Source organism: Pyrgilauda ruficollis, unplaced genomic scaffold, assembly GCF_017590135.1.
Source record: "Pyrgilauda ruficollis isolate IOZ18807 unplaced genomic scaffold, ASM1759013v1 scaffold65, whole genome shotgun sequence".
Lineage (NCBI taxonomy): Eukaryota > Metazoa > Chordata > Aves > Passeriformes > Passeridae > Pyrgilauda > Pyrgilauda ruficollis.
This window is the reverse complement of record NW_024528266.1, coordinates 3,536,573-3,564,243: the sequence shown is the minus strand read 5'-3', so window position 1 is coordinate 3,564,243 and position 27,671 is coordinate 3,536,573. Positions and strand designations below refer to the sequence as shown.

The following is a 27,671-nucleotide window of genomic DNA, read 5'->3' as shown; positions in this document are numbered from 1 at the left end:
CAGCATTTGCCCACCTTGTCCTATAAAAAATTAAATCAGATGGATCAGAGGTCAGCTGAGCTGGGATGGGGTATATTCTTTTTTAATCTGTAATGCTGATGTAAAACTTTTTTTTTTCCCACAGATCCTATGAAGACACTGTTTGAAGTGTCTAAGTAATTTTAATCAGAGGACTTCTCTGAGTAGTGATTATAATTTGCATTGAAATACAAGCCTAACTTACCTAGAAGAAAATGTTCTGGCTCAGCACAAGCTTTGCCAGACTGTGCATGCAAAATCTATTTCTTTGAAGATCCTTTCCTTCTTCATAGTTCAGAATTGCCTTAGTGCATGCTCATTTTTTGAAATGCCCCTGCCTTGATTACACACAGGGAGACAAATTTTTAGGAGGCAGCCTTGATGAGCTGCCAGTATTGGCTTAACTCTGCTCCTGCTTCTGGTAGCTACAGAAATTACACCATTGATTTCAATGAGAACAGAATTAAGGCAACTGTAAGTTCTTTCTGGAAACATAACCCCACACTGTTAATCAATTGTATTTAACTACAGCAGTTAATAAAAAAAAAACTCCAAAAGATAAATAATAATAATCAAGTTCTGCCTGCTTAAAAAAAACCCCACAAAATCCTTTAAAATCATGTCAAATAACACCTGCTTTTTTGTAAACAGGCAATACTGAGTAAGCAGGAATTCATGGTCCTATCTGGATGTTAATTGTACTTGGATATTTGAATGGGGTTAGGTCATAGGCCTAAAACACCCAAATACTTTAAAATACATTTATAAATAATCATTCTTTATACATCATAATTGTTCTTCCCACACATCAAAAACACAGACTTCTGTATTCCCCAAGGAAAAAAAAAAATGAAGGGTTACTTTTGCTTTTGGCCACAAGAATGTAAAAATGAAGAACAAGCACCACCCTTACGGGAGTGCACGGAATGCTATCAAATTGGTCTTTATTTGCCTTAGGGCTTTTTTTTTACAAAAGTTTTAAATATAGTTTGATATGTAAACACTGTGCACGCACTGAGAGCTTGATCCCGGCCCGTTGAAATCAATGGCAAATTTCCCATTAAGTGCAGCAGTGCAAGGTCAAGCTCCACGTTGGTAAGGTGTCTGCAGGCCTAAGTCATTGAGGGACTCAGGAAAGCAGGAGCCCAGGTGCTGCTTTCAAAACCAGCTGCCAGCAGAGTCAGACTTTGCTCCGAACACCTTCTTGCACATGTTGGAGTTTTCCTGGTGGAGAGGGTATTCATTCCCTGCCAGCGTGGCTGCCTTCCCCCTCCTGGCGGTGTAGCGCCTGCCAGAGGGCAGGCTCTCATACTTGGTCATGTGAGTCCTGCAAAGACACAGCAGCGCGCTCTGGCATCAGCAGCTCTGCGCAGAGCTTGCACCCCGTTACAAACACCTTGCACACAGCCTGGTGGCCCTTCCCCAGTGAGCAGATGTTCTAGTAGCTGCAGAATAGCAGACACTGTTTTCGTAGGATTTCCTGAAGGTTCTCAAAGTCTTTAAATCCTCTCAGGTTTTTAACCATTTCTTGGATGAGAAAAACCTGAATGGAAATCTGGCACAGGCTCTACAAATGTTATCTTCCTTAGGTCTTAGCAAATAGGGATTAGGAGAGAGCAGTATGCCCAATGAAGGCAATTTAATTACTATTATTTGGCTACTGAAGAGCATCTTTTAAACCTTACTACACAGTTGCTTAGTTTTCAGGAAAACTGATGCCTTAATAAAGCATGATGGAACACAATGGCTGCAGGAGTACCAGACCAGGTACTTTTGTTGACATGAGTAAATAGCAGATGATGAAGAGAACTTTCCACTTCAGCTCATGTATGGCTTTGCACTTCCTTTCTCAAAAGTATAATAGAGAACTACTGCTGGCAAAGCCTGAGATCACCATCAATCAACACTGATTGCACACAAGGGCACTACTGTCCTGCCACTTAAGTTAGTTCACTTGCAAAATCAAATTTAAAAATTGAACTGAAGTGCACATTCAGGGCTGATCAGTTGTGATCTTCAGAAAGGTTATTTCTGAATCTGAGGGGTGAGGGACAGGGAGGAATGGGTTAGCAGAGAGGTCAGTGTGTGTAACAGCCTGCACTGCACCTCATCGTGTTAGGCTGGAATTTGGCCTCAGTGGTTAATCTCGTGTCTGTGAAAACCAAAAGTTCCAGCACCTGGCTGGAAAGACACTTCAGAAAGTGTGTACTCTTAGTTCTTACCTGAATGGAGAGTCCACTCTATCCATCTGCATGCAGACCAAAAATGGGTACTGTGAAAACTGCACCGTGGAGATGAAGTCTAAAGCTGTTTCTGTTTCCAAAGTGGTATCCATACCAGTTTTTACAAAGAAGGAATCCACCTCGGTGTTACCAGCTATAAACACGGCTACCCTACAAAAAAAAGTAGGCATTACAATTGTTTCAAAACACATTAAAAAAGAGGAAATTGAATTATAAACAGTCCTAGCATACATGCATAAAAACTGCCCTCAAAAGAGCCTGTTCTTCACGTAAAGGCACATAAATTCACAGGAGACCAGTGGGAACTGGTATTATCCAGGTGGAAAGGAAAAGAGAAGTACAGACATTCTCCTATGCACATAACTATTTAATTATATTTATTTAATTGCTAAATTTTAACTCATTTACTAGGTCTTTTATATTTAAATTCGTCTCATTGGTGCTACCTTGGCTCAGAAGCCTGAGCTGTCTAAGCTCCAGCGTGTGCTGGGAGTATCTCACCGGTTCTTGACGTTGGTTTTGGATTCCCGGTACCACAGGCTGAACTCCATCCCTCCGGAGATGTCGATGGCCAGTCCACCCATGAACTCTGCACTGGCTGTGGGCCCAGACTGCAGCTGGATTTCCTGGAGACACGGGAAAGCACAGGTTACTGACTGCAGACCTCAGAGGTCTCCTCATTCCCTTTGGTCCTGCACTCACAGCACTTGCCATTTTGCAGGAACAAAAAGGAATAGAGGGATTTTCCGAAAGGATGGACAAAACATCCTGGTGCACCTCCCTCCCTCAAAAATGGGATGAAGCTACAGCAAGGCACCTTGCACCCTTCCCCTCTCCCTTGTGTGCCAGCTGGCATGATTTCTGCATGGAGTGTCACTGCAGGGAATATCATGTCTCCAAGAGGTACCACGCAAGCCCCACGGAGGCTGTGACGGCACTCCTGCTGAATCAGATTGAAGTCCTTGCTGGAAGCCCAGCACAGTGCAGTGCAGTGTGCCCAGCACCCCTGAGCAGTCCTGCACTGGCACAGTAGGATGCTGCCACTTGTGCAGTGGCTCCAAACCCACCATATGACAGGAATTATGTCTTCAGTGGCTGGGTGGCCAAACACATCAGCTAATGCGCCTTAATTCGCATTAAATGCATTTCCTGTCAAATATCAAATGTGCTCATGGCTTCATGAAACCTGTAAGGCTGGACTGGAAACACATCCATACAGTCAATTTCGGAAGTGGTAATACAGCTCAGGGTCATGGCAGTTCATTCCTTTTAAGGTTTGACACACAGCCAAGATTTCAAGGTTCACCCAGTTTGGCAATCTAGCTCCCTTTATATAGCTGTCCTGCTTCCCTAAGAACTAGTGGATTAATTCACCATTTTAAAAGAAATATTCATTTGGGAAAAGTTTATTTTGGTCATGTGCCTCACAGGACACCTTCTCCAGTCTCACAGATGGTTTTCTCTCTCCTCTCAGGTTTCTGTGCCTATGGCACCCTCAGCACCTGTAATGTTGCAGGCCTTTATAGGACACGTGGGAATGTGAATTTCCTGCCCATTTTTGATGTCCAGGCACCCTAGAAGTCTCTATTCTCCTCTTAGCTATTCAGTAGTTCAGTGGCTCCAACTAATGCTATTCCAAGATTTCAGAAAGAAGCAAGTAGAGAGTCAGCCTAGCTTCCTAATCCCTATAGCAAGGAGCAACACCAGGGAAGGTTTTTGTTCAGAATATTAAAGTTATCTGGCTGTAATAGAAGACTCGGATAATTATGGTAGCTGTACATGGTTACTTCACCTTTTAAGGTAAGTTAATTATCCTTGAAATTATTTCCTTGACAGAACCAGCTTGGCAGAGCCACCTTGGCAGTCAGTTGCTGCTAAAGTGGGCTTGAGATTTAAAGAATGCAGTGGGCTGGCTGTGGCTTATAAATCCAATGTGACCCCAGCAAGTGTGGTCATATGATGCTCTGATTTCTTATTTTCATCCAAGTTAAAATCATGGATTGAAATCAAAATCTTTCTGAAATCAAAGGGAGTTTTTATACTGACTGCAATGGGGCATAAAATACTTCCCTTGTTGGTCTGTTTAGGTGTGGACATAAAGCTTGTTTTACTTTATTTTACTTTGCTTTTAATTGGGACTGGATTGGTGGGCAGCTGCTAATGAGTGAGGAGGTAACAGTATACATGCTGGCAGAGATATGTACACACAACCAGAGGAGCAGATATTTTTAGGTGTATTGTCAAATAGCACCCAAGAATATTAAAGTAGGCTGGGTTTACAAAGGCTGCATGGTTCAAGACTTAAATGCTACCTAGAATTAAGCTGTATTTGTCACTGCAACCAGCAGAGAAGTTAAGGGGCACTGGTCTTGTGTTTTTACTAGCTCATCTATTTCCTTATTTATAGCTCAGCCCTGTCCCTCGTCTCATGTGCAAATCCAATCCAGGCTGATGGGAGGTGTAAATCACAGGGACCCAGCCTCCTAAGGAGAAGTATTTTCCTTTGCTTTCCTATTTTAAGCTTTGTGTTTCATTTGCAGAGGAAAACGTGACCCAAAAGATCAGAATCAGTCATTTGTTACTGTTTAAAATGCTGAAGTGTGCCATGTTTCAATAAGAAAGTGTCTTTATGTACTGCACTGCAATGCAACCTTATTGTAATGCAATGCAGAGATGGCTGCAACAAGCACTTCTCTGGGAACTGGCTACCTTCCACTGGGGTCTGGCTTTCAAGAGGCTTCTCTGACCTATCAATACAGTATTTAATTTCTCTGGGCTTCTGGCAGGTGGGTTGTCTAGGAGAACTGTTAACACTGCTGAACTTTACTGCAGGTGACTTAGGAGTCTCGAAAACAGTTTTATGAGAGCTGTTTATTTTGTAGCAGGAATACAACTTCTGGTTATTCTTAGCGCTCAAACAACACTGTGGCCACATGGAAGTGCCAAAACCATGTTGATGTGCTGTTGAGGTGGAGTGTAGCTATAAGACCACTCTGAGAAAGATGGGCTGTGCTTAAAAGGCAGCTCAGCCTGAAGCCGTGTTCTACAGTGCTTTAAACCATTCCTGCCCTTGTGGGGTGTGGAGGTAAGACACTGCTGCCAAGGCTTCCAAAAAGGCAGTGACTGACTGAAATCACTGCACCCTGATATTGTTAAAAATGGCACACAGTCCCAGCCCTGGCTGCCCCAGACTTTTGAGAGGTTCTCCAAAGGCAAGGAGTGGAGAATTTGCTGGCGGACAGAGCTCTAGGGGTGCCCAGCCAGCTGATTCAGCCAGAGTATGTCTGGAGCTTCGTGCATGCACAGCAGTTGGAAATATTTAGTTCTCTAAATGCTCCCTATGCTCAGGACTAGACATGATTATCTTTCTCACCTCTGCGGTCTGTTTGTTAAATAGGTCACAGTAAAGTTTTTGCCCATAATCTGCGTGTGAACTGTAAAGCACTGTTGGAATGAGCTTTAGTTAGCCAATTTGGGCACTACTTGGGTAGCCCTCTGGACTTAAAATACCATTAGAAGGAGCTGAGCTGGGTTCTGGATGGGGAAACCTGTTATGTGCAGAGGGTGTTTCTGTGTAAATTTGAGCACAGTGGATTGTCTCATCATATACTTGTGGCATTTTCTTTTGCCAAGAATTAAGTGGGAAAAGCCAAAAGTAAAGTTTGAGACCGCAGATGTTTTGTGAGCTGAGTATAGCTGTTAAATCCACAGGTTCTAAGGAGATCCCAGCTTGGGAAGAGCAAAAATATCAAACTAAGTGCTGACCCTGCACTTTGAGAGAGATGTCTAGATTCTTAGTCCTCCAATAACACATTATGTAGCCAGTTATATTTATATGTGAATCTATTTAAGCACAAAATTAGCAAATCATTTGGAGTGACCGTTGCATAAAAACTGTGTAATCCTCATTTTAATTTCTTGTTTTGCCTAGAAACAAACAGTTGAAATTTGGACCTCTTATCATTGTTCTTTGAAGGATAGTTATCTGATTCATTCACCTGACAATTATTACCTAACTGGACACAAGGTCCCTGGACAACTTGTGAAGAGGAAAACTTAGGTGGTCACATGGGACAATACTGTATTACAAGGAACTGTGGGAGGGGAGGTCATAGCTGAGTGCAATATGAGTTTTCAACAGGAAACTCAGCTGGATTTGCTTTTGTTAAGTTTCTGCTTTATTTTCCAAAATATCTGTTCTCACCTTTGTCCTAGGTTGCTTTTCATGTAATTTCATTCCGGTTTTTAATACCCATGACTTTTCTATTGCTCTCCTAGTAAAGGTAACCTGTGTGACACTGGTCAGGTTTATCAGCATTGAGAATAAAGAAAATAAGCTGTCCTACAATAGCAGTGTGGGGGAGGAACCATCTGTGCTTAAGAGACAGAAAAAGAAGCAAATAGTGTGCTGTTAGTACCTGTAAGAAATCTGTGAGGAGGACAAGTCCTTTCACCACATTCATGGGATCTCCAGTTGCTGAGAGCATTTTAGACATTAAATCACCATACCCTTGGAAAAATGTCACTGGCCTGAGCTGGAAATCGAACAGAATGGCTGACATGCCAGCAAAGGAGTCCAGGTTTTCCTCGCCTTCATCAGGAGTTGCAGCTATTATGGACTCCAGACCCTGAGCTTCGAGAACCACCTACGAAGGAACAGTGATAAAGAATCAATGAAAAAATCCTGCCTGACTCAGACTATTAACAACACCACATATTTTCTTAATGTCTAAATAACTAATTCTGTGTACTTGTCGTGGAAAAGGTATGAGGTTAAGACTTAATGGAACTAGGAAGTGCATATGGAAATATGGAAAATAAAATAATCTCCCGCCATGTTTTTGCCCTTTGGGTGCTGAGCAGAATTTATCCACATGCAGACCACAATCCTGAGACTAGTTTCCTTTCAAACACATTTTCCTTTATTTCTTATATAACTATATAGGAAATATATATTCCTATATATAACTTTACTTCTTATATTTCATAGATAACTATTTTTCAGGGAGAGCTGGGAGGAAAAGCCAGAGATGTTCCACTGTACAATTTTTTGTCCTGCATAAATTTAGGAGAATTACAATACTGAAGGTTCTTGCCAATATTAAGAAAAGTGTAAAACACAGACATGAAAATCTCTTTGATTTGTACATTTGACCTGCCCCTTGAAATTCCATTTTATGACATACCTTAACTGGCACCTGATTTTACAAACTCACAAAGCTTTTACTGATTACATCAGATAAACAGCATAGGCTTTATACAGACACAGACCACGATGTATGATGAAGGACAAAACACTTGTTTTGTTGTTTTGTTTATGGCAAACATATGCCACATTGTGGGATTTTCCCCTATTATTGGTTTTCCCCTGTTATTGGCTTCTTCTCTGCCCAGTGCAGCAAACCTTATGGTCTTAAGCATTAGCTGAATTCACTTAGAAGCTGTAAGAAAAGGACCACATACTGGCTAAGTGATTATGCACAGTGTGGCAGTTACCTGGATGGCATGAAGGTCAGTGCTTCTGTCAAAAACACGGATGTTCATGTTACTTCTCCGTAAAATGCCAGAGCCGGAGTAGAGGATGTCAAGGCTGTATGTGGACGATACATCAGGACCACCTTAATTAAAAAAGAAAGAAGGTACCTGTGACTACACTAGTGGATTAATGAAATGTTTGGGAATAGAAAGAGGGTTCAAGGGCAGCTTCATGGTTACATACGTGTGATATATCCAGTGTAGGCAGAGGAAGAGCCCATCTTGGAGAAACGATCGTAGTTGTGGGAACGCATGTCCTTCAGAACTTGCCGAACTGTTTTGCTGTGGGATTTCAAAACAAACAGACAAAACCACTGAGATACAAAAATGTTACAGTACTACATGTATTACTTTTTGGTAGAAAGATAAAATTTGAGAGAGGGTGAATTTCCCAGTAGGAAAGAGGGTCTTCAAAACCTTTACCTTTTCCCACTAAAAATCTGCCCTAACCCAGAGTCTCTCAATTTTAGGTACTCCCTCCAGGCATAACAAGAAAGGCGAAGGTCTTACTTGAAAATTAATGGTTTTAAGAAGAAGATATATATTGATTACTTTCATTCTCACACTGTGATGTTTAAAATTTTTCCGCATCACTAGTTCTGAAAATATAAAAGCAAGGGACCAACTGAGAGAAGGGAGATCAACAGAAGACATTTTTCACAGTAATGCAAGTCAGATGCCAAATTATTTTTTTGTACTTGTGAAAATGTGAATACCTATTAAAATAATTACATTGAAATTAAGGGATTTATTCTGAAATAACAAGTCAAGGGCCATAAAAATAAGTTATCCCTTTATACTCTCTTTTAGTAATTAATGAGAACCTGTGTGTTCTTTGTAAGGAAGGGCTGTGTTTATTTACACTGAACTTAATGTACCTTGAAGGCATTTCAAAGCGCAGTATATCTTGGATCATGGAGAGCATGTACTTGTTCATTTCCATAGGCAGCTCCCCAATGGAGAGCAGGATGTTTTTCACTTCCATGTAGGATGGGTTACTGTTTAAGATGATGGCAGCTGCTGTGGTTCTCACTGTCTTTTCGTGGATTTTGCGAGTCTGGTGGTATATCCTGTTCATTGTTTCCTTCACCTGGTCAGGAAACACATTATTCACGCAGTGCTCATGCAGATGACTGGGCAAAGTACAGGTTGGAATCTCGTTTATAATATCAGCTTAAGTTAGCTTAGTTAGCTCCATAGCTAAGGCTAATACATAAGGATATATTTTCAGCATCATGTTTTTCATGGTCCTTTTGGAATGTTGAGACATGTATAGCTCAGTGACCACAAGGACAAGTGGGACATCTGTTATGTTCTCTCAGCCACAGACCAAATACAGCCTTACACACTGGTTTTCAAAGCAGGGCTGTAAATAAGTAGCAGCACTAAGAACAAATGTGGCAGCGGTAAGACAGAGATTTTCTTGACTGTTAAGGAAAAATGTACTTTAAAAACCAAGAATTATTTAAATTTCCTAGTAGTGCCTGTGGTGGTGTGTCCCAGAGAAGATTGTGACACATCTTTTTTACAGGGGAGTCTATGGAAAGCCATGTAGTCCCACTGAATGGCTCCAACATGCTCATTGCAGAGCAGCACCCTGACAGCCTCAATCCTAATGGCCAGCAGCAGGTGAAATTGCATGAAATGAAATGCAAGGTAATGCAACAGAGGCAGGACCTCTTGTCCCACTATTTTCTATGTCTTTTCCTAGTCTTAGAGGCTGCAGGGTAAAATGCAGCTATTTTACCCTTCTCTTACTTTGTGTGTGAAAGCACAAGAAAGAAGAGGGGCTGCACAGGTGCCCAAGTGCTCCCTCTGGCGAGCAGAGCCCCGTTTTTCCTGCAGACTGCATGCGACCTTTGGTGGCTGTGTGTGACCCTGGAGCCGAGGGCTGACTAGCACGTGTCCACCAGTCCATTCCTTGCTTTCAGCATGGTGACTGCACCACACAGCTTGGTGCCATCGGCAAACTTACTGAGACTGTACTCATCCTCACTGTCCATGTTGGTGATGACAAGAAATTTACCCTCTGTCTTTAATACAGTCTCCTGCACCTCTTTTCTTGGGCAGTATATTTTCTTACCTCTTTGGTGAGAAAAGAAGGATCGTATCTCTGCAAGGCAGTGGCAGCAAGGCTGCTGATGGGCCCTTCTCCTGACTCAGCATACTTCAGGAGCACTGGAATTGCCTCGGGAAGGAGCGCGTTCTTCAGTGCCAGCAGGTACATCTGCACATTGTCATCTTTATTGGCCTTCTCCAGCCTATTTAGAATCAACCTTTTGGCCTCCACAACAGCCTAAGAAAATCAACAGCACATTAAGTGGTGATCATAAACCTCCCTTTTTCCCCTCGCAGGAGTAGAAGGGGCTGGGTTCTGGCATGTTTTTGTGGCACAGGGTTAGCAAAGGTTTAATTTGTACATTGGTGGCTCCCTTCAAGCATAACCAAAGTGACTGCAGCCACAGTGACACCTGATCCAGAGTTTTATCACTTGCCAGCTGCTCCTGACCTGATTCAGGGACTTCAGAAGTCTTCCTCGTAGGGCCAACAAGTCCCCACATAAAAAGGCAAGGGAAGTGTTCTTCAGTGCCTCATAACATAATGTTATAAAACTACTTGGCAATTAACAAGGGAGATTAAAAGGGCCTGTTCAGGTAATTAAAAGGGCTCTCTATCTTTTCAGCAGTGTGCTGCAGTGCTGAACAACACAGATCCAGCAGCCTTGTCTGATCGTTCTCATCCTCTAACACCAGTATCTACTCAGCTCATGCTCACAGTAAAAGTCTTCCTCCTTCTCTGCATGTTTAGGGCATAGATGAGTACTTGAATCAATGAATTTTCTTCACAGAGGTGAAATAACCTAAGGTTATTGCAAATAATAAACAGATCCTGAGTTTGCCAGTGTTTCTCTGAGGATATGCAAAGCTTTTGGACAAGGCAGCACAAGCACTGCTTCTGCTGACAGGTTCAGCCACAGAAATGGGAAGAGACAAGATTAAAGCCTAAATCTGACAAAGTAGAAGTCACTATTAAAAAAAAATACAATCCTCTATCAAACATAGGAGTTCATGGTCTTATTTTAAGTGGGAGAATCTGCTTCCCATGTCTGTCATGCTCCCCCAGTAATGTCACCAGGTATCAGCCCTGCGTGTTGCAGACCAGCATTTGGGCAGCAGTGACCATCAGATACTCACTGGCAGCTTGCAGCCTTCCCTGTCACACAGCTTTCTAATGAGTGCTCCCATGACAATGACGAGAGTTTCTCTGATTTCTTGACTGGCGACATCCCCCTTGAACTTCTCCTGTCATGCAAAAGCAAAGCTGTTTAGTGTCTCAGTAAACATGACAAGCCACACTGCTGTGGGTTCAACAGGCTCCCTTATTTTCTGTGAACATTAACACAGTGATTACCATGATGGCCGGGGCTCAGGTTAAGCACAGCACAGCTCTATCATTACATATATATTACCTATAATAACTCAGTGCCATTTTCACCTTGAGTTACATTCAGTGTCTCAAGTAGATTCATTTGGGGGAAAAAAAGAAAAAGGGATTTACAGTTCTGATTGCAGGACTTTCATAAGGCAACAATCAAACAATCCTCAAATTATTTTCCTAACATTCAGTATTATGTTTCTTTTTCAAGTAATGGATTTTGGTAATATTTCACAAAGTAAATAGACTTTTAGTCTGGGTATAGGAATGTTTGTTGTTTGCAGGCTCTACGTTAATAGCACACTTATAGGAAACCCTGGAAGGCATAAAGAAAGGAAAATTAGAAACAACAGCAGTTGTTTCTTCTTCTCTTCCCCTTTGACTGGGACAAGGCATAGGAGAATTAGCTCTGTTGTATTTGGTTTGTCCTTGGACTTACAGTTAATGACTTCAGGAGCGTTTCACTGGGGCGAGAAGCAAATCCACAGGCATACAGGAACCGCTCCTGCAGGATAAAAGTGCTTGCATCCTTAAAGTCAAGAAACTCCAGCACGGCCTCCAGTGATTCTGGGGTCTGAGCTGAGGTTACAGCATCCACTACCTGTGGACTACAAAGAAGTGCAAATTAAATGAACATATCCTTGCAATGAGCCAGTCAATACTGAAAAGACTTGGTTGCATACTGAGAGAAAGAAGCTAATGTACTGAAACAACTCTTCATTGCCAGCAAGAGAATCTTTTTACTCTTATTGGAAAAAGTGTCCCTGAACTTTCACCTCAAAATGGTACACAAACTCATATCCACGGATAGTATTTGAATTTATGCAAATAGGGGACCAAAAGAAGTTTAAAAACCCAACTATCACAAGTGTATTAAAGTTTACAGGAAAAGGTTGTAAATATAAAGAAGTGTTATAGTATTGCATGCACAATAACACATAGAGAAAAGGCTTCTTTCTGTGCTACCTGAGTGACTCTCAGGTTTGTCCTCATTGCTAACAACTGCTACAATTTATTTGAAAGATCCTGACCATATGACTCAGAAATGCTTTTCAACTCTCAAGTTTCAGTGTTCATGCTGCTCACAACCAAACTCTAATACTAGGACAATTCCCAGGCATCAATGTTCCCCTTTTTTGTTGTATTTCCTATTGAAGGAAACAAATGGAAGTCAAGAACAACTTATAGGGTGTTTGAGAACAACCATTTGGTTTGAGAACCTTTGGCTAAACTACAAAGCATGTGAGCCTTGCACTGTAGATACAACCCTGGTGGCTGAAGGGTGTGCTGAAAATTTATTATATTACAAGAACAAACATAATTTAAAAAAAAAAAATCCTTTTCCTGTAGACAGTACTGAACATTGGGTTTGCATTGCTATGACATCACTAGTAGAACTCAATCTCTTTGTATGCAATTTGCCCTTCTGCATTATTCAGTAACTTAAACCTTTTAAAAGCTTATTCATGGTAACTTACAGAAATTCTTTATTTTCACTTTTAATAATTTTCAGTATCTCCTCCTTTGTAGCTTTTCTAATGTTCTGAATGAAGGACAAAAAGCTTTTTGCTGCTTCAGGTTTGGAAAGTTTGTCAGGATGCATTTGTTCTCTGATGTTCTGCCAGTGCTCAGAAAGCTGCAAAACAATTCATATTATGTCAAATCTCTCAGACTGTGGTTTCAGTTCTCAAAATCAGACTATATAAATGCAGATATATAGGCCAGCTGTTGCTCAAAGTAGCTGAAATCCAACAGACTGATGATACTTTAGCTCAGTATTAGGTAATTTATGATATCCCAGCACAAATATCTTAGAAATCTTTCTATAGCTGTCTCTCTTCCAACTCCTTAGTATTTTCCTCATGTCATACATGACCTCAACCGCAATCTCTTTTGAAACAATAAAATTTATTTATACTGTAACTGGAATAAAGTGAATTCTCTTCTCTTGCAAATTTCCTGTGCTTTCTGATGAATATGGCACTTGCCTTATGTTCCAAATTTTTCCTAAGTAGATTTTTTTTTTAAAAAAAAGGGAGATGCACAATCCCCAAATCACCAATTAATCATGTTTTTTGAGAAGATGGTAATTTTGGGTTAGTATAGAACATGATTAAATGTCCAAGAAGTTATTCCCACTTTTTATTCATAAACTTTCATAAAAAGGGATTTGTAGCTATTGCACAAAATGAAAGGTAAGATGGTGGTTGCTGTATTTATTCCCACATCACATTTTTTACCTGAAGGAGTCAACATGGTAGCAAAGCACCCATATCTGTCCTTCCAGATACACTCCCATAAGAAACTGGTGCCAGTATTTTGACCTTTCTTCTCTCCCTCGCCTTTGCCTCTGTTATCTCAAGTTATCGAGAACATTCCTTGGTGAAAACTCAGCTGTTCTTTGCAGCAGTCTTTACTGCAGTTTTCCTGAGTGGGAAATAACAGTAGCACCCATCTGACCTTCACTAAAATAGTTCCCCTCTGTGGATTTTGTGTTGGGCAATAGCACTTGAACCTGCTGGCAATTAGAAGTATCATTCATCAGTACAGAGTGCAACTTCTATTGACTGTAACAAACAATAATTAGGCAACAATGATTGAGACATAGGATATTTCCTGAGGATTAATGACCAGCTGGGAGGAGCTCATGTTCTGAGGCACAGATGGGTCTTTTAACCTCAACTGGTAATTAGTTCTTAGCACCAAGGTCAATGTTGCTATTATTAACTGAAATCCGATAAATATATAGGTCACTTTTTATTCCCCCTGTTGAAGTTGCATCCAGCAAAAAAAAAAAAAAAAAAAAAAAAAAAACAAAAAAAAAACCTCTAACCTCATTACTCCTATATTTTCTCCTGTGCAGAGCCCAGCTGTGTGGGCTGCTCTTAGTCAGTTTGGCCCATACCCTACAGACAAGCAAGGTGGGAGATGCAAGCTGGACCCATCTCAAGAAAAAGAGAGTGGAGACCAAGCCTTCCTTTTGGGGGGTGCTCAGAAGCAGCTGCCATCTCCTGCAGTGACCATGGCATTGAAAACACCATTCACAGTTGACTTTTCTGAGTGCCCTCATTCGCCTGATGTGCATGTCAGGTAGTTTGGATTTAATAACTCAAACATTCAGGCACAAGATGCACACACTTCCACATGGTAGCTCAGCATGGACATGGACCTGTGTTTCTCTGACAGAGAGATCAGAACAGAGGTCTTATGGGCAAACTAGGAAAACTCCAGCCAAACCAAGAGGTTCTAAACTGAGCAGGAGTTGCTTTTGAATGTCAGTGCATGACAGTTTACCAATGTACAAAGGGTGGCTGCATAAGACAGAACAAACCCACCTCACCTTCAGAAGGGGCAAGAATCCTTCCCCGTAGGAACCATGAGCATAAAAGAGTGTAAGATGCATGAGCTCTTCTGAAAAGAGCATGCTTTATGTTGTCTAAACACAGAAATCTAGACCTGATTTTAAGTGCAAACATTTGCCATAACCTCAGAGAAGCTAGTGCTGCTAGGGTAGTAATGGTTATTTTACCAAATTCATCAAGATAGAGATAATACCTGTTACAATTTAAAAAGGGCTTTGAGAATGTAAAACTCTAAGGCATAGCATGTCAGCAGGGCATTAATGTATACTATGAAATATAAGTACCATATGCTATGTTGCTGCTTTGGATACAGTGTTCTGTTTATAGAGCCCATCTTTTCATAGCAGTTACTGAAAAATACAGTGAGAAAGCAGAACTTCATTCTCATCGTGCCATTAGGTTTATAATGACATAGCTCAGTCCCCAGGCAGTGCTCTGGAATTATACCCTCTGTTTGTTATCTTGGTCTGAAAATTGTAACTGTTATGACAAACTCAGTCCCAAGTGACAAATTGGTCAGCACAAACCCCGACAGGCAGAGTCAGGGAAAAACTTGTCCCTATTCTGTTTAGGATGCCTCGATATTCCCTGCTCAGGACTGCTCCAGCACACATGCAGCATCATTTCTATATTCCCCAAATATGTGGTTTTGGTCTTCCCTGTGGCTCAACAAGCATTAGACAAGAAAAATTATTACAGTGTAATGCTACTTCCAAATAACTAACGAAAGTTCCAATACAAGAACAGATTTGTGCTCATAAGGAGTATCTCTGGAGGACTAAAATTATGTGTGCTGAATAGAAGCTATATCTTGCTTATCAACCCCAGAGAATAAGGATCCTTAAATTAATGTTCCCATTGATTCCTCAGTGGTAAGAGCATTAATATTGTTTGCTAACAGTCACTGTAGTAATCTAGTTTATGATGAACATCATTAGTAAAAGAAAAGATAATGCATTTACAGTGCCCTGCTCTTAGCCTTCAGATGTCTTAAATATAAAAAAACAAGGCAATTTTTTTCCCAGGGAAAAATGAGAACATTATTGGACTCCCCAAGAATACTAAAGCCCCATTTTATACTTGTAAAATACCTATAAAATTTTTTAAACAAAAGACTTCCTTGGGGTCAGGTAGTAAGAAGAGGTTAAATATACTACCAACAAATGCTTAGCCTGCCTGAGAAATGGCTAATGAACTTGAATTCCTAGGAACAGTTCAGTTCCTCCATGACAAAACTGTTTACAAACAACAGTCAGCCATCTTAAAATTAATTTTCCACCCAGAGGAAATAAGGTGAACCCAGCTCAAGGCTGACAAAAGTGAGATAAAACAACAGGGAGTTGTATTTTCTAGTGATCTGGAGAAATATTGCAGTCTTTATAAGAGAGCAAAAAGGTTGGTACTTTTAGTGGTAGATCTTACTACACTCTTGTGGGGTGAGCACCATTGCAACACTTCCGTATTCCCTACTCCAGGGTGTATTTTTTATTGATATGCTGGACCTGTCCTAGTTCTGCTTAGACAGAAAATTTGCTTTCACACTTGTCCTGCTCAGCTAAGCAACCCAATGTCCAATGAACTTGTGTTTACTTACTGAAGGGCACTTTTTGCATTCAGATTTCACTGGCTCTGCTTCCAGGGGCATGGCAACATAATTGGGGTCCAAGGTCTTGATCACACCAGCGACTTGCTTTGCAGCGATCAGCCCCATCCCAGCTTGGACTGACTTCAGTTCCAGCCTCTGCCTGTACATCCACACAGTGAGGACACCATTGGAGCCCAACCATCAGCATAGCGATGCACACATCACACCAAGAGGAAACAAAAAAACCCCTCCACAGACAAAAAAATACAGAATACAGACTGACTGAAGTCTTATTTTAAAATGTTCAGAACATGGCATGTCTGTGTGGTTATTAAGGTAACAGAAATAGCTGATACCAGTAAAATTACTGCTATAGAGTTATGTGCAATAAAATACCTGTATGAGATACTTTCTAAAGCATAGATTTATAACACATGATAAGCAGCCTTCAGTATTCACATACATTCTGAAATGTTTCATATATTTGTTCTTAAAAAATCTGGAAAGTGAAATTTTTGAATGTACTTTTTCTTTTAAATATCTACTATTACTGAGATGCCTGAATAATTTATCTTGTATGAGTATCTCCACACTTTCAGTGCTTTGGAGTCTGGATCTAACACAGATCTAGGTTTCACGGTTGTTTCCTTTCTATGCAGTAGATTTTATTTTCTATACTTCCAAACTCTCACATGCTAGAAATGGAAATCCATCAGAAGTATTTCTTGAGAAATGAGAAGACAGAACACCTATAGCACTAATGGGTAGATTAAAAGGGTTTGGCCAATTCCTGCTGTTTCCTGTTAACTTCTTATGAATGCCATTATTTATTATTTGCGGTGTGGTAGAATCTTTAATCAAAGTTGGACCTGGTACCTGGCACAGCTGGAGCTGTATATGGATAAAAAAGAGACCTAAATCCTTACTTGGAGAGTTCACAGCCTTAGATCTCAATTCTGTAAGACCTCCACATGTAACCTGACTTGAACCACTACTCCTTTTACCATCAATGACAGTCCAATTGTCCAACTTACTTTGAAACTATTTTGGCACCTGTTTTTCGTCGGTAATTCAGAACGAAAACGAAATTTTCTTCTGCCTTAATGGATTTGATGAAACTGTCTTCCAGCACATAAACTGTAGCAGATGTAGCTTTTGTACTGACATCCAAGATCTGAAAAGAATTTAAAAATAAAATAGAAAGAGGGTTATTCAACAAACAACAAAATAGGAAAAGAGGTCACTGTTCCAAATGAGGGCAAGACCTGTAATGAAGTAGAGCCATATGAGGAAGGTGCATACAAGCTGGCATCTCAAATTAAGCCTATGAACCAGGTTTTCAAGTATTCCCTCTGCAGTAAGTAGTCACTCACTTCTACACCATGTGCTTCAGGTTCAGTATATACCAGGGTAAAAGACAGTAGGAGCAGGGCAGGAAGTTATGGAGCAGGCTGCAACTGAGAAAACACCCAGTACTACATTTAGTTTAAGATATGCTTTAAATAAGACAAGAATGTTTTCCAGAGAAATGTCTTGTAAATGAGATTGTCATGTTCACACTCAGATCAAACAAGGTGGCTGGCTTTGCTTCTTGTTTTGTAAACAAGATGATGTCTTTGTGGTAGGTGTGAAAATTGAGAACCCAGTCATAGTATTAAGGCAGTTTATTAAGAGAGTGTGTGCTGTCTTTGTACTTCTCTGAGCTGAGAAAGTTTCTGATGTGGAGAATCCCAGTGCCTTCAGCGGGTGTCCAGCCTGCCCTCAGCAGGGGCTACTTAGAAAGACATTTACTAACAGAGGAAGACACTAGGGCTGTAGTAGGGCTTCAGCTACCTTTACGACATATCTCCTGTATTACACCTGTGCATTAGGGAAGCCTTTGACCTTCCAGGCAAGCCTGACCAGGCTCCATTCAGGAGTCAGCATCTTGCCTGGCATTTACAGCAGATGGGGAAAAGGTTAGTATTATCACTATGACTGCATCTGTATCAACTGGGCCAAAGTGTTTTACACCACAGGAGAATCCATTTCCTGTTCTCTCCATGGGAACTACATATGACATTTGGGCTAGTAAAACTGCAAAATTTACTTATAGAATTTGCTTCCTCTAATACTAGAAGGACTTCTAAGAAGATGAGTAGTAGCTGCTAAGAATATATTTTATGTAGGAAGAATAGATTTTATCTTGTTAAAGAAATCATCATACCCTGTTCTGGCTGGTAAATCTTTTCCTTTCTATTTCACAGGAGTCCAGGTCTTTTACTTTAGTCACTTGATCTTGACGCACATGGTAAGTAGTATCGCATTTCCCAGAAATGTCCACCTTGGAAAAGAGAGTTAGATTAGGACAATTTCTTTAATTTATCTTTGGAACCCCCCAACACCTTCCAAAGATGAAGCATTTTCTCCATTGCTGGAATCCTGTACCTGAGACGCTGCACTGCTTGGGTTTATTTAACAGTTTTGAGGATGTCAGTGGTTCTAACTATCTGCTTTGGATTGGCAGGGGTACTGTTCATTAGATGGCTAAGAAGAAAAGTAACAATGGCTGTTTAAACAAAATAATTAGGAAATACCAAGTAGCTCACACTATACTCACAAATTTGAGTTAAATTTGAGCTTTGTTCAAGGGGACAGGTTTAGAAATTTAACAATGGAAGGCAACTTAAATGGATGCAGTTAAATCAGTGCTGGCTTTGTGTGGGTACTCAGATTTAGAATGGGACTCCACTGAATTGAATTTAGGAATCAACCAACTTTAATCAGCAGTATAATCACTTTTATAGTGACCTGGTTTAAGGTGGTTTATTACCAAATTGTGCTAAATTCATAAAGGCATTTTAAATCAAATAGATTGCACTACTTCTTTATGCTAATTGCAGCGATTTGATTTGTGTCACCAAATATGCAGAAGACTGTCTTTATGTCTCTAACCTCACACGTTATCAAAGGACTGATTTCTATCATAGTTTACTTTCTGAAGTCAGCAGGAGCACAGGTCTGCCTTCCAGAGCAGATCAGGCTCTGCCTGTTCCTCAGGTGATGATAATCTTGCCTGATAGAACACCATACCTCACGGGAAGAGCCAGAATGCAGCTGTAGCTGGAAAAGGCTAGCCAGACCTCTCTTAATGTTCTGAGTAAAACCAGGTTCATTTTGATATGAGTAGAAGGTTTTGACCTGTAGGAATGAAAAAAAAAGTATATAAAAACCATTCAAAAGTGTATAAGAAATCTGGGTAAATGAGAAAGGAATAGTGAGGAACCACTCTAGCAAAACTCCCTTTACTTTTTTTCTCATTAGGAAGTTGAATTTGTATCTGTTATTTGCTTATTTTGAGCAAACTACAGAGGCTACAGGAACTGACAATAACAGTACAAACACGTTTTGGCCTTCAGCTGAACCTAAGTACAGTTTCAGTGCAGTGAGCATCTCTCCTCCTGGAATTATAGAGAATTTAGATGGGAAATGGGAAAGTTTTCATACTTTCACAGGCGACTCATTTTTCTGCATAATCCTCAGGTAATTGCTCCCCACAGGGGCATAATATCTGCTGCACTTTAATCACAGGTTACAAAAACTCAGGATGAATCATAGATAAATCACAGATAGAATGAACAATGACGTGTCAAACATATCACAACCTTTGCACTTCATGGGTCAACTATTGTGCTTGAGCCTCTCCTCTGGTAAAAAGACTTTGCACCTCCACTTTGCATTCAAGGTGCTTTAAAAGTGCCCCTTTATCTGGAACTGTAAGTACAATCAGTCTGTTATCTTGGGGTAACCCTGAAAAGTGAAATTACTGTGCCAGGGATGAAATTGTCATACCACAAAGAAATCATAAAAGGAGCATATAGACCCTACTACCTGAGAAAAAGGCCAAGCTTCTAATACTACATCTTAGCCTTAGCATGTGAAAGTGTGCAATGTATGAGGAGCAGATGCATGCTGACTGTGTTCTTCTGGTACCTCTTCTGGTTCTCAAGTAGGGATGTGTACAGTTCACAGCCAGCGCTGTCCTGTTTCTTTTTATGTTGTGTAAAACTGATGACAAGGCTGAGTCTGAAAGTTACTGATAGCAGCTGCAATTCAGCAGGCTGAGCTGGCGGCCAGGGTATGTGCTCAGTGCCTATTTACAGCAGGAGGTAAAGATCCTGCTGGGATAGAGTGTCACAGCCCTCACTGCGCTCTGCAAACGGGAAAAGGGAGTGTGACCTTCAACCTTCCTCCTTTCTCACAGCCCCTCCTGCCCCACCTGCCGAGCATTGCTCGGGCTGCAGAGGGGAAAATGGGGCTCTTGGCCTAATGCCACAAGCAACAGGAGGATGAAGGACCAGGGGCAGGAGGCAGGAGCAGCCACGGCTTGAGCCTCACCACTCCCTGGCAGAAGAGTAGGCTGAGTACAAGGGCAGCTCTCATAAGCAGCTCTGCAGAGGAAAAGAGAGTGGGATGGATGTACTTGAATCCCCTTCTCAGAGAAAGTGTGTCAGAGAAAGGGGGACACTGAGAGCTACAAATGGACATGGGTGCTCCTGAGCTGGCACAGCGCTTTGGTGTTCTCTCAGGGCAGGATATAAAACCCAGGCATGTGTTGAGACATATCTGCTCTCTGACCCTTCTCTTCTGATTTTTGGAGACAGTCTCCCAGTGGAGGAAAAACATGTAAGGCTGTAGCTCTTTCAGCATCAAGCTCATTAACTTGGCATTACTGAAACTGCAGGTGACACAGAAGTAAATAAGAAAACCAAAGAGCTGGGAAAAGCCATCCTGGTAAAATACTTGATAAGGGTTTAAAGTGATTAACAATGTTCTTCACAGACTCGGTAGAACATCCCTCATAACAAATCGTATCTCCTTTTCTGCCTTTAGATCTTGGACAAAATCCTGCCCTCGCTGAAGTCAATAGCACAAATCCCACACAGCAATTGTGCATATATCCCCACGTGTACCTATCTTTGTGGACAATCTGCTCTTTGCTTCCTCATTGTGAGGTGTTCTCAACATACAATAGGCTTGGGCTAGAAGGAAAATTACAGTCTGTTCTAAACTACTGCATTTCACACAGAATGATAGGACACAATGTCTTGTTAAAAACACTGAGTGAACAGTGAACTGGTAAATTCTTCAAGTCTGTTACAAAAGATATGTGTCATGTTTCCTCAGGGACTGAATTTTAAAAGACAGGCTCTTACTTTTCCACGGACTAGCTCAACTATTATGGGCCTCTGTAAAGCCTCCAGATACTCTTTCCCGATGATCTTCTCTGTGCTTTTTCCCTTGAAGATGTTTTTAGCAGCTGGACGTTCATTCACATTTTCAACTTGAACATCTTTCATCTAGCAAAGTAAAAGCAGAGAAAATTAATGTAGACAGCAGTGTAGAATTGGCCTGGAGTAGACTAGATAGAGTAAATCACATAATAAATGTTCTTTATTTCTGCATTTCTGGTTCTGATTATTAATCTTCCATGATTACTATGTCAAAGTTTACAAGAAGCCAGTGCTCTCCCCTGGGGAAATAAGTCCCAGAAAATCTCACCAGAAAGCTGAGTACCAAACCCAGTTTCCACTTAGAAATATTTGCAGCTACAACTGAGAACAACATATTGCCCCTCAGGTAAGGGCTTGCACACCAGTTGTTTGAAGCTATAGATGCTGTATGAAGCAATTTCTAAATACAGGAGATATTCTGAAATTCTGGCTAATGATGTTAGATAGACACTTGTGAAACCTTATTCTATAGGAATTAAATCATCAAAGCAGCTGGGTTTAGTTGATGAGACTGGAGAATAAAAGGTTTACCTCATGTTCTGTGAGTTCTCTGAGATTAGATTAGCAGCTAGATAGGTGCAGAAAAGATTATGTATGTTTTAAGTTGTCTGATGGAAATAATTACCGCAATTTTGACCAGCTGGTCATCATCATTGTCAGGATTTCTCCATAAGAGGTTGACATCCACACCAGAAGAAATCCGATATCCTGCACTTTTTTGCAGCGATGCTTTCACCTGATCAACATAGACTTCAGCTGAGTAAGCAAACTTATATAGCTTGTCATTATTTAGGCTTGGCCCAGTAGTGTGCCCTGTTTGGAAAGCAAAAACAAACAGCATTTTAGAATTTACTAACTCTCATAATTTACCATTTTCTCTAAGAAACCTTTAAAAAAAAAAATTTAATTACAAGCAAAAGATTTATGAGACTGATCCTGCTACTTTTGATTACAGAGGCTGTCTCACTGAAGCGGCTGGGGTTTTTTTGTGATTAAATTGGCACTGATCATACATATTTAAGAATGGTGGCAAAATCCTTTGTTCTAGCTCTTCACTTTAAGACTGTCAGATTCTTTTCTTCACCTATATTAGCATTACAAATTAATTCAAAATTATTTGCAACTCAAAATACTGTTAATAATCACGCAATCTGTGTGCTTAGCAATGTGAAATGCACTGATGTGATTTTTTGGACCCAAATAATTCTCTGCATCTCTTGCACGTTTATTGGAAATCTTTCCATTGAGAGTCTTGCCCAAGAGTGACATGAATGTGATGAAAACATTAAGAATGTATGTTTTAGATAAAACAATTAAGCTCTTGTTCTTTCAACTAAATAATTGTCCCCATAGCTGTGTCTCTGCTGTTAATTTATATATTTTAAGCAATGTAAAAGGGAAGAGAAGGGAAAATAAGCTGGCTGTACACTAAGTGCTCTTAACATTTTCAAAGCAAACACACACAGAGTGACCTTAGGTGCTATCTGTAAGCAGCCCAGCACCAGCCTCACACCCCCAAATGCACTGGAAATTTCTTCATGGAGTTCAGGAGGTACAAAGCAGAAACAAGCTCACAACAGAGTTAATCTAAGAAACACAAAGTGCTGTCCTCAGGGAGATGCATCTCAGTCTTATGACAAGTGCAGGGAAGGGCAGGGGAAAGAAGAAAAATCTCTCACAACATCTCAGAAAAATTCTTAAGCATGCTGTAATGGAATCAGTGTCTTCAAAGTCCCCTGCAGAGATTCATCAGGCTATCCTCATTTTTGTTATATCCCTCTGTTTTATCTGACTCACTTGAATAAACTTCAAATCACTGCATTGATAGAAAGGAAAATCAGTCTTATTTCACTTTAATATTTTAAAGCCCATTTAGGTGGGTGCACAGGGTAGTTCCATCATGGCTGGGTGGATACATTCTGCAGTTCTTAAAGAGTCCAAAACCCCTGCTTCATTAAGACTTTGCTCACATTGTTTCCCTGTTCCCTCAGATACCATGGCAGTGGATTAAGGTCAGCTTCAAAGAACTTTTCCCTGAGCAAAATGGACACTCCAGCAAGTTTAATCTGCAAATTGTGTAAACTGGCAAAGTTACAGAACTAAACAGACTTTATGCCAGCTGGGGATGTGGTGGCAGCAAGTCTGGTGATCCCAGTGGGCTCAGCCTGGTTACATCTGAGAGGCCAAACCTGTAACTACTGATTTTTTCCCAGAGAGGTTGAAGGATTCATGTTGGCACAACGGGGCTTGTCTGGTTTTGCATGTCTTGTGTGTCTGTTTCAAAACAAAGTCACCAAGAGGCATGCAACCCTTCCTGGAGGTTTACTGTGAATTTCCTAGCCAATTTCCTTCCCCAGTTCCCTGCTTTGAAGCTACCTTACCCTTGAGAGCAGAGGGTGCTCAGTGCCAGCTCAGAGGTGGCTATGCCTTTCAGGGACACCCCAGGCTCCCTGCAGTCCCTTGGAGCCAGTTGCTTCCTGGTTCAAAATGTCCTTCATTTGCAGCAGAAACTGCAGTTCAAGGACATAGTATTGGCTGAGATTTTAGGAATACCACCCGCTAGGTGCACTCTAAACACAGTCCCATCTTATGAAAAAAAGTAGGGGAATAGCACATCCAAGAGAAATTACCTAGATGCTCAGAGACAAGTCTCTTATTAGTTAAGGTGCATGTCATGGTGTTGCTCCCTCCCTATTTTCAGTTAAAAGCACCTTTCACCTACCCTCTTTCCTTTCCCCACAGCTGAACACATACATGGTTTTATTATTTTTTGTAAGAGTTCCTTCCCTTCTCCTCCCTTTCAGCATTTGCTTGTCCCCACATACAATAGAGATGTTCCATCCTAAAGGAAACAGAGGAGCAAAAGATGCAGGAGCTTCTTGCAAGTGTCATGGAAGAAACTAAGAATTGCAAAGTATTCCTGGGAGCTAGAAGAACATGAGGTTTTGAAAACTTTCACCCATTCACACATAGAAAACACTGCAGGAGCCAGGGCAGAAGGCACCTTTGGTTGCCAGACTGGGAAAGGGTAGGTCAAGGAGTGGATCGTGATAAGAGAAGCAGCAGGAATGAGGCAGTATTGAAAGCAGTTCCAAAGAGTTAGCACTTATCCCTGAGGAAATGGGGAACCCCAGAGACAACTGAATAGCATGGTCAGGCTGAGAGGCAAGGGGGATCTTGACAGATGACAGCAGAGGCACAGGGTCACTGACCAGAACCAGTACTCAAAACAACACAACTAAATTGTCATGCCAACTTCCATGAAGAAAACACCAGTACTATTTTGAAAGGAATATTGCAACACCTTTCTGATAGAAACTTTTCCTAATAGCAAGTCACCCTTTTAGAAGCTCCTTCCTTTGTATTAAGCACAGCACTGGAATCCTTGCTGCCTGTGCAGCCATTGACATTTCAGATGATGGCAAGTGTCCCACCACCTGAGAAGGGAGGAGAGACGGACACACAGACTGCCACCAGCCCAGCCAAGCTCTCTGGGGGTCAGAAGTGCTGCTTCCAAGGTGGAGTGCATAACACATAGTTTGACTAGTAATGTTAAGTGTCTGTCATTAAGGGTAACATGCCAAGTCTATAATTAAATCATGATACTGTATAATACAGAAGGTTACACTGCATGAGTAGAGACAGCTGTCAAGTCCTGTGCCTTTTATTAATACATATGGCATGCACAGCATGTGTGTCTCTAACTACTTGCTAGCTCTACCTTCATAAATCATATTTGCCACTATCTCTGACACCACATAGCTTTAAAAAGCAAACCCCATCCGCTTATTTGAAAACATTTTTCAAGTGGAACTGCAGTAGGAAAGTTTTACTTGTGCTGACCTACCTGAATTGAACAGAATAATGTTTCAGTATTTCCAAAAGGCCATGTGACCTGATGAAAAGGTAAAACACTAATCCTAATCCCAGCTCTCGCACTGAGCCCTAAGTGGCCTTTGGGCCAGAAATTTAGCTCTCAATCTCTCGGCACAAGAGAGAAGAAACATGGCAGAGCTGAAGGGATGACTAATTAAAGAGAAAATGCTTGCTCAGTATCCTAGGGAATGTGACAAGCAAATATTACTTCACATCAAGAAGCTTTGTTTAATTGATATTAAGGGGAAGCTGGGAAGATCAGACACCAGAAATGTGGCACATTGGTACCTAGCCATAAACTGAATGTGGCAGTCTCATGAAATAAACTCACAGGTAAAGGCACTGCTTGCAACTTTCTCTCCTTTATAACTCCTGTCATGAGGGTGTATAGAGGCAGGGGAGAAGGAAGGTTGCTGCTCTGTGCTTTTACACAGTGTCTTGGATTCCCTGCAGGCAGCAGGAGGTGGCACCCATGAGAGCATCTCTACAGCCTTTTTAACAGCTGAACCCAGGATGGCGTGCTCCCCCTGCTTCCCCTCATGATGAAGACATCCTCATTAAACTAAAAACTCAGCTTATGTTATAAGGTTGCTGCTCCTCTAAATTTAATGTGAAGTTGTACATGAAGAGTCACTACTATAGGCACCTTTCCTTGCTTCACACATTGGCACTGCTGAAGCAGACAGTCTCCAAGATTTCATACCCTTGACTTTGTCAGGACACCAGAGTAAAGCTCTGCTCACAGGGTTTCTGCAGACATCCATATTTTCAAGACTTACTACAGAGCAACGTTCTCATGAAATTAACAGGATGCTTCTTACTGACTTCAGTGGTAGCTGAGTCAACTGCTCAGAGGCTGAAACCTGGACAGCCCTGAGCACTTCCTGGCTCTGCTCCACAGAGCACTCCCTGTGTTTAACTTCTGAGCGTCTCTTTGAAGTCAGTGCCCCCACAGTATGTCCTGATTAAGCAAGTTCAAGATCTCTGATCTCCTGGCCACACCACTGGCTCTGTGCACTTGAAAACATCATCTCCTCCAGCACCTCTGCTGAGACAAATGCCACAAGCACTTAAACCTAGCTAGTAAATGCATCTTGTATTACTCAAGCATGTCTGAGTAAAGCTGATAATTTTTGAGGCAAAACAGAGATCTGCATACACACACTGGTTTTGCCTCTGCTGAGGCAGAAGCTGAACCAAGCCCAGTACAGACCTACCTTTCACAGAGGCTGAGTAGGTGGAAATGATGCAAAGGAACAGCACGGTAAGAAGAATCATGCTGGACTCTGCCGAGCTCCTGACTGCAGCATGAAGTGCGAGAACCTCCAAGAAGTGAGCTGAGACTGGAGCTTGCAGAGAGAGCCACAGGCTTGGCCACACTGTTTATCTAGATGTAGTAAAGGTCAGATTCCAAATTCCACACTCAGGTACTAAGTTCATTAAAGGACTTCCAGTTAATTATTAAGAACTAAGGTAACTGGCAGCTTCTGCCCCATTTTATCAATCACCTCGGCTTTCATTTTTTAATACTGAGCCCACACATCCCCATTTCTGAGCAGCAGAGCCCACCTCCAGTGCTGGAAGAACCAGGAGATCCTGCCACCACTCCTCTCTCTGAACAAAAGGACCATCAGGTCTGTTTCTGCAGGGGCCAGATCCTGACCACTGTTTCCACTGTCTTGCATCATCTGTCATCATCTCTGAGCAACCACAGAAGCAGAGGTTTTTTAAGGGTCTTCCTGGAAGCAGAAGTACATGGGATTTATCAGTGCCATCCCAAAATCTGATCCTACTTCATTACAGACTCAGATGTGATGTCAGTGCCTGCTACATTGTACCATACTAAACCAATGTTCTTTCTTTCAGCATCCCCAGCCCCCACCTCACATCATTGCAGTGGCAGAGGTTAGAGCCTGAAAGATGAGATAAAACAAGACATTTTGTGTCTCTGTGAAGGGTACCTGCTTGGCAAGGTCTGGGAGCAGGGCAAACCAAGCCCTTCTCCCTTTCCTTGTGCTTACTTCACCACCTCCCTTGGAAAGGCCCTGGCTAAGCCAATGCTTCCCTTTTCCTCTGACAGTAAATCCCAGGCCCTCTCCCACTAACCTCATGGCCACAGGGCTGGTTAAAGGATGTCCTTCAGCTGTCCCTCAGGTGTCAGTGGGGCAGCAGGCCAACCCCCCGTGTTTCTTGGCACGCCCTGGCACACAGCCTGCAAGGCTGCCTGCCTCTCCCCCAGCACACAAAGCCCTCCCAGCTCCGTGAGGAGGCAGGATCTGCTCTGCCAGTAAAGGAAACACACAAGTGAGCCATCAACACAGTCATCCACTTCACTTCCACAGGT

The 27,671-nt window shown here is 41.6% G+C and overlaps 1 protein-coding gene across 2 annotated transcripts; it reads right to left on the bottom strand.

The window, feature by feature from the left end:
* On the bottom strand, positions 1–26,968 carry LOC121362604 (microsomal triglyceride transfer protein). Of its 2 annotated transcripts, XM_041484240.1 has the most exons (19): positions 26,897–26,968; positions 26,545–26,714; positions 22,077–22,264; positions 21,374–21,517; positions 19,251–19,358; positions 18,385–18,501; positions 17,213–17,352; positions 16,188–16,338; positions 12,710–12,867; positions 11,671–11,839; positions 10,991–11,098; positions 9,880–10,092; positions 8,675–8,886; positions 7,981–8,078; positions 7,758–7,879; positions 6,680–6,907; positions 2,763–2,887; positions 2,241–2,411; positions 1–1,345 (listed from the first exon to the last, which is right to left on the bottom strand). In XM_041484240.1, exons 2-19 carry the CDS (start codon positions 26,603–26,605, stop codon positions 1,177–1,179), a joined length of 2,682 nt encoding a protein of 893 aa, XP_041340174.1. In that variant the 5' UTR covers positions 26,606–26,714; positions 26,897–26,968; the 3' UTR covers positions 1–1,176. The 2 variants fall into 2 exon arrangements, with proteins under 2 accessions (XP_041340174.1, XP_041340173.1); XM_041484239.1 differs by having other exon boundaries at positions 26,545–26,909.
* Between the last annotated feature and the right edge of the window lie 703 nt (positions 26,969–27,671).

Bases quoted from the DNA above. Each gene is read 5' to 3' on its own strand.
- LOC121362604 (XM_041484240.1), bottom strand. From the start codon at position 26,605: ATGATTCTTCTTACCGTGCTGTTCCTTTGCATCATTTCCACCTACTCA. The intron at 22,265-26,544 runs GTAGGTCTGTAC...CTTTCCAAACAG, and splicing joins CTACTCAGCCTCTGTGAAAG to GGCACACTACTGGGCCAAGC. The intron at 10,093-10,990 runs GTGAGTATCTGA...TGATTTTCTTAG, and splicing joins GGGAAGGCTGCAAGCTGCCA to GCTGTTGTGGAGGCCAAAAG.